We start from the raw sequence: 6,488 nt of genomic DNA on the forward strand, positions 1-6,488 counted from the left end.
TTGATAAGAAACTGCCTCCCAGTGCAGGGGACACAGGTCAACCCTGGTCCATGAAGATCTCACAATGCCGCGGAGCAAGTAAGCCCGTGTGCTATAACTGCTGAGCCTGGGAGCTGCAGCTACTGAAGCCCGCACACCTGGAGCCTGTGCTCGCCAACAAGAGAACCCACTGCAGTGAGAAAAGCCTGTGCAACGCAACCAAGAGTAGTCCCCACTCACCACAGCTAGAGAAAACTTCGAGCAGCAGTGAAGACCCAGGAGGCCAAAAATAAGTATTTTTTTAAAAATGAAGGTAGAGCTAAATGTGCTGATCTTCAGCATTAAGAAATGAAATATAGAACAGTAGCAGTAACTGTAGTTTGCTGCCATCTGTGTTTGAAACACATCATGCACACAAGCACACATCTGTGTGTATCAGGGGGATATGCAAGAATCTACTACGTGTGGCTGCCACCAGGTAGATGCATTTTTCACAAGCACCTCAGTGGCTGCAGAAAAGTAACGTGCAGCAACTCTTCAGCCACAGCGTGAGTCCACATCCTTCAGGCCCTACTCAGTGTGCACTCAGACACTTGCCTGGAGAATCCCATGGACAGAGGAGCCTGGTGGGCTGCAGTCCATAGGGTTGCACAGAGTCGGACACAACTGAAGCAGCTTAGCATGCATGCATGCACAGACACTTGTTAGTGATATTGAACTTTTTAATTATTACACTAATAGCTTTTAAATTATTATGCTAATATCTCCCATTACTTGCCAATTTCTAGACAGACAAAAATTGATAAATCCTAAAATACTGTGCAACAAGCAATTGTTTTCTAGTGCCTGGTATCAAAATAATAAAGGAAGCAGTCATTTTCCACAGCTGTTTTTATTTATTTATTTATTTTAATTTTATTTTATTTTTAAACTTTACATAATTGTATTAGTTTTGCCAAATATCAAAATGAATCCACCACAGGTATACATGTGTTCCCCATCCTGAACCCTCCTCCCTCCTCCCTCCCCATACCATCCCTCTGGGTCATCCCAGTGCACTAGCCCCAAGCATCCAGTATCGTGCATCGAACCTAGACTGGCAACTCGTTTCTTATATGATATTTTACATGTTTCAATGTCATTCTCCCAAATCTTCCCACCCTCTCCCTCTCCCACAGAGTCCATAAGACTGTTCTATACATCAGTGTCTCTTTTGCTGTCTCGTACACCGGGTTATTGTTACCATCTTTCTAAATTCCATTTTTAAAAGGGCTGAAGAAAGGTTAATAAGTGAAAATTTTATTAAATTACTTTAAAATTGTAATTGATAAAATATATGTGCTAATTATTAATTACTCAAATGTAATCCATTGGGTTACATCTTCGGAGCTATCACTTGCAGTGCTTCTTTATTTTTATGTTGAAAAGTCAGATGGAAGATTAGGTTATATTATGTAAGCAGATTTTACCCTAAAGTGTAATTCAGAAAATCTTCCTGTTTTCCCATTTTTTTAACGTACTTGGAAGAAGCAGACTTTAGTTCTATACTTTCCTGTCCCTGTACTCCCCAAAGAAGAGCTCTTTAATATTCATATAGTACTCCCAATGTTTACTGCTGTGATTCAGAGATGTACCAGGCACAAATTATCCACTTGCTCTATTCTGTTTTCTTTGTAGGTATTTTTTGATTTAATGAGGGAAATTCGGGCCAGAAAGATGGAAGACAGCAAAGAAAAGAATGGAAAAAAGAAGAGGAAAAGTTTAGCCAAGAGAATCAGAGAAAGATGCTGCATTTTATAATCAGAGCCCAAACTCCTTTCTTATCTTGACCATACTAATAAATATAATTTATAAGCTTTGCCATTGAAGGCTCAATTGACTGAAATTACTTTAACATTTTGGAAATTGTTATGTATCTCTAAAAGCATGAATTGGAACTGCACTGAAAGTCAAATTCACTTAAAAAGAAATTAGTGTGGCTTCACCAAGAAGCAAAGTTCAACTTATTTCATAATTGCCTACATTTATCACGGTCCTGAATGTAGCGTGGGCGCTTGTGTTTTGCCGGCAGTCTTTCTTGAACTGTTCGAGAGGTGAGAATGGGGGTGGACAATGGGAGGAAAGGCTACTTCCTCTGGTTTATTATAAAGCTTAAATTTTATAATCATTTTAAAATGGCTTGGTCTTCTACTGCCTTGAAAAAGAAATGACAATTGTGAACATGATAGTTAAACTGTACCACTTTTTTTTTTAACCATTGTTATGCAAAATATAGAAGAAAAAGTGACTGGCATGATTGTTGCATATAGTTCAATTGAGAGTAATTCATCTGTGAACCTGCATTAATTACCTGGTGATTAACTTAGAAAAGTGGTGTAAACTTGTACATGGAAATTTTTTAATATGCCTTAATTTAGAAACTGAAAGATACCTGGTTACATCATTCTGGGTTGTATCTGGCATCCTCATGGTGCCGTGGGCCCACTGCCCACGTGTCCTGGTGAGAGAATATATGTCAGGATGGAGGACAACTTTTGTATAGAAGATGCTCAAGAAATAACTGCTAGAGTCTGTCCAAATGTAAAATGTGTGCCATACTCTGGTTCTTGAAAATGAAGTTCCAGAGCTCCTTGATTGCTTTTAATTAACTGTAAGGTAGTTTAAAAATGAAGGACCAGCATATACTTGTAAGATAATTTTAGACTATGAGGATTCAGTATGTCTCAGTGAACCCTTATTCTTTAAGATGCTGATCCCTGGAAATCCTTTTATGCAAGTGGTGAATATGTGTTAAGATTTTGATCTCTTTGGAGCAGGGCATAGGAAAAGTGTCCACGGTGCTAATGCGTTTTGCACTAGACCACTTCAGGAAAATAGTTGTGCTTGCCATCTGTTAACTTCTAAATTTGTTTTCCTGAGGTTGCAGTTTGGCTGTGCGGGAGTTACTAGGAGTGTTTGTAGTCTGTGTTCATAATGAAGAACACTGTAGTTACATTTTCCTAAAGTTAACATCGAACAGCCAAACCTGAGGATAGTGCAGAAAACATGTTTGCCACCAAACAGTAGGCTCTGTCCCTGTTGTACGGCATACCCACTGAAGGGACATAATTTCAATGGGAAAAATACCACTATCAGATTTTTCTTTTCTTTGGAATGGGACTAGGGCAGTTGTTTCAATAAAGTTTTGCTTTCTTTATGCTCAGTCTTAATCTCAGCAAGTCAAAGATGTGTTCAGGCATTCCAGGTAACAGATGTGTCCGTAAAGTTAACACAAATAGGCTATTTAGGAACTGAACTCTTTAGATACTACATCCAGCTTGTCATGTTAAATATGTGTCCCTAAAGGGTTTGAGATGTACATCTTTCATTTCCTACTTTTCATAGGCTGTGCCGTGTGCAGAATTAAAGTTCCCCATATAAGCGCTGCCCCGCGGGCCCAGCGGTCTCCATGTGTACGTGTTGCAGTCTCATTTAACCAGGGGTCCTGACCACTAATGTCGTGACTTTGCTTTGAGACCTTTCCTCTCCTGGGTACTGAGGTGCTATGAAGCCAACTGACAAAGATGCATCACATGTCTTAGGCTGATGCCACTACCCGACTGGTTTATTTGCAATTTGAGCCATTTAAAGACCAATAAACTTCCTTTTTTTAAATGTTTGTGGTGTTACTTGATGTTTACAGTAGAACATGTAAAATTCAACCTGGGCATCCTTACCAGAGACTTGAAAACACCTCAGTCTTTTGAGCTATCAGTTTAGGAACTTCTGTGTGAGAAGAGTCCTGAGCCAGATGTGCTCGGTCACAGGGCCATCATTACTCAGGTTTAAACAAGGCTCCGAAATGGCAGAGCCCCGACATGCACAGTTGCATGGAAGGCACTCTTCTGCTGTCACGAGAGTCCTCCATTGTACGTACTTTTCGAATACTACTCGACTCCTGAGTGGGTAGGTGGCAGCTTTATCTTCGTTTTGTAAATCAGACTGATCCCCAGAGACAACTCCATTTCCAAACTGGCAGGAGGAATCCCCCCTCCCCCTGCCGTCTCATCATACTTCAGGCATTCACTCACATTTGATGTCTGGAAAACAGTGGCCTACTAGCTGTCACACAGCCCCTGGGCTGGAAATGATCTGCCCCAGCATTGAACACAACCCTTCAAGATCCGATTCACTTTAATTTCTTAATTCATAAGCAGTGAGCACATTTATAATTGGCATAATTTTAATCTTGCTGTGTGGACCCATTCTTAACACCAATCAGGGGCATGATGTTGAACATTATATACTAAACAAAGGTTAGACTAAGTTGTCTCAAAGTGAATCAGAATGTCATTTTCAAAATTTTATAAGGGAAGGTAAAATTTAAAACTATCAAAGCATTTACCAGAATTTAACAGTTTTCAAACTAATCCTTTAAAAAAAAAAAATCCATCATTAAAAGTCCCCTTTAGCAAATTGCTTTGAAAGTCAAGAGTGGACAGACCAATGGAAGCCTTCATTCATGCCCTTAGTTTGTGATAGGTTCTTATGAACCACCTACTGTGGGCACTGCTGCGAATATAACAGGTGGAAGGACAGGCATGATGAGTTCAGGACAAGTATAGAGATTCACACAGAGCAAAGTACCTATGTGTTACAAGGAAAGCAAGTTTTAAAAAGAGATTAAGTCTAGGTCTCCTTATCCTGGGCCAGACACCCTATTTCTTATGATTGTAAACTCATAGAGTAATAGCAAACAGTGCATTCTATATGCAAGATACTGTATATTTTTTAATATTAACTCTTTGAGGTACTTGCTATCATTAGCCTTTATCTTCCAGATGGAAAAACTAAGTTGAATAACTTGCCCAGAGCCAAAAAAATGGCAAAATTATTAGCGGATTGGAAACAAAGTAGTCCAGTCCCAAGTCCATGCTCTGAATCCCTGCAGGTGAAGGAGGAGAGGATAGAGTTAATGATAGAGGGGCCTGTACTACGGGGGGGAAGCATCCAGGATTTTCCCCAGGCTGATTTCCTTCAGAGCTTGCAGAGGTTGCTGTGAACCAAGAGGCCTCCTGGGCATACAGCCTGGTTGCTAAGAGAGAAATCAAGTGTGGAGGGAAAACCTTGTGCAGAGCTCAGCTGTGGAGTCAGCCTTACAGTGCTTTTTCCATAACATCAGTCAAGAGGCAGCATTCTTTGGCAGGCAAGAAGCCTGTATCCTACATTTCTTTAACTGCAAAAAATTTCCTAGTCATTTGCTCCAGCAGCACTGCCTGCAGCTGTTGTGGACAGCTGCCTGGAAACGCATGAAGATAGGTGGGGAGGGACGTTCAGCCATCCATACTCTCAATCCTTACAGAAGCACCATTTCTGGGGAGAGTGAGGGGCCCAGAGAGCATTTAACATCTGTTTAAGAAAGGCCATGACGGTCCAGTGGTTAGGACTCGGAGCTTTCACTGCTGGGGCCAAGTTCAGTCCTCAGTCAAGGAACTAAGATCCTCCAAACCATGCAGTGCAGCCAAGAAAGAAAAAAAAAAAAAAAAAAAAGCCGTGAGAACTGTGATAACTTACACAGCTAATCTGATAGAAGAACAAGATCACTTTTATCAAAAGCCCTAAGGAAAGAAAACAGCTGAAGTTTCTCGAAAACAGCTGCTTCCAAGCTCCTAGCAGCTAGAAAGTTCTCCTAAGGGCAAAGTGAAACAACCCAAAAGTAAGAGTCAAGACTTGTTGAATTAGAAGGGAAAGGAGCAGGTGTGAGAGCTAACTTCTGGGCCTTTGCCCGAGGAATTGTATGCTGGCGCCCTCAGCATTGCACCATTATATGCCAACTCTATTGTTTATGACCAACCTAGACAGCATATTAAAAAGCAGAGGCATTACTTTGCCAACAAAGGTCCGTCTAGTCAAAGCTATAGTTTTTCCAGTACTCCTGTATGGATGTGAGAGTTGGACTGTGAAGAAAGCTGAGTGCCAAAGAATTGATGCTTTTGAACTGTGGTGTTGGAAAAGACTCCTGAGAGTCCCTTGGACAGCAAGGAGATCCAACCAGTCCATCCCAAAGGAAATCAGTCCTGAATATTCATTGGAAGGATTGATGCTGAAGCTGAAATTCCAATACTTTGGCCACCTGATGCAAAGAACTGACTCATTGGAAAAGTTGAAGGCAGTAGGAGAAGGGGATGACAGAGGAGAAGATGGTTGGATGGTGTCACCAACTCAATGGACATGAGTTTGGGTAAGCTCTGGGAGCTGGTGATGGACAGGAAAGCCTGGCATGCTGCAGTACGTGGGGTCAGAGTCGGACACAACTGAGCGACTGAACTGAACTGATACCAACTCTGTTGTTTACAGACTGATCTTTGCAAAGGGTGCCAATTTGGTGAAAAAGTATTTGGATGATTTTCCTGGACACCTGGAAGTTGGCTTAGAAGGAGCTTGGAATTCACTTTGAACTTAGTCTTCAGGTCTCCTTAGTCTCCAGTTCAGTTCAGTTCAGTCGCTCAGTCATGTCCGACTCTTTGCGA

The 6,488-nt window shown here is 41.2% G+C and overlaps 1 protein-coding gene across 5 annotated transcripts in view; it reads left to right on the forward strand.

Moving 5' to 3' along the window:
• RALA (RAS like proto-oncogene A) overlaps positions 1–3,633 on the forward strand; it is a 58,677-nt gene extending 55,044 nt beyond the window's left edge. For all 5 annotated transcript variants that reach the window (XM_086395988.1, XM_086395984.1, XM_086395985.1 and 2 more), the window contains one exon: positions 1,657–3,633. In XM_086395988.1, coding sequence (XP_086252114.1) covers positions 1,657–1,779 — 123 coding nt within the window. In that variant the 3' untranslated portion in view covers positions 1,780–3,633. The remainder of the gene's footprint in view (positions 1–1,656) is intronic.
• The last annotated feature ends 2,855 nt before the right edge of the window (positions 3,634–6,488 follow it).

This window comes from Bos grunniens, chromosome 4 (genome assembly GCF_055505025.1).
Source record: "Bos grunniens cultivar Pamir isolate PY7600 chromosome 4, Bosgru_T2T1.0, whole genome shotgun sequence".
Taxonomy (NCBI): Eukaryota; Metazoa; Chordata; class Mammalia; order Artiodactyla; family Bovidae; genus Bos; species Bos grunniens.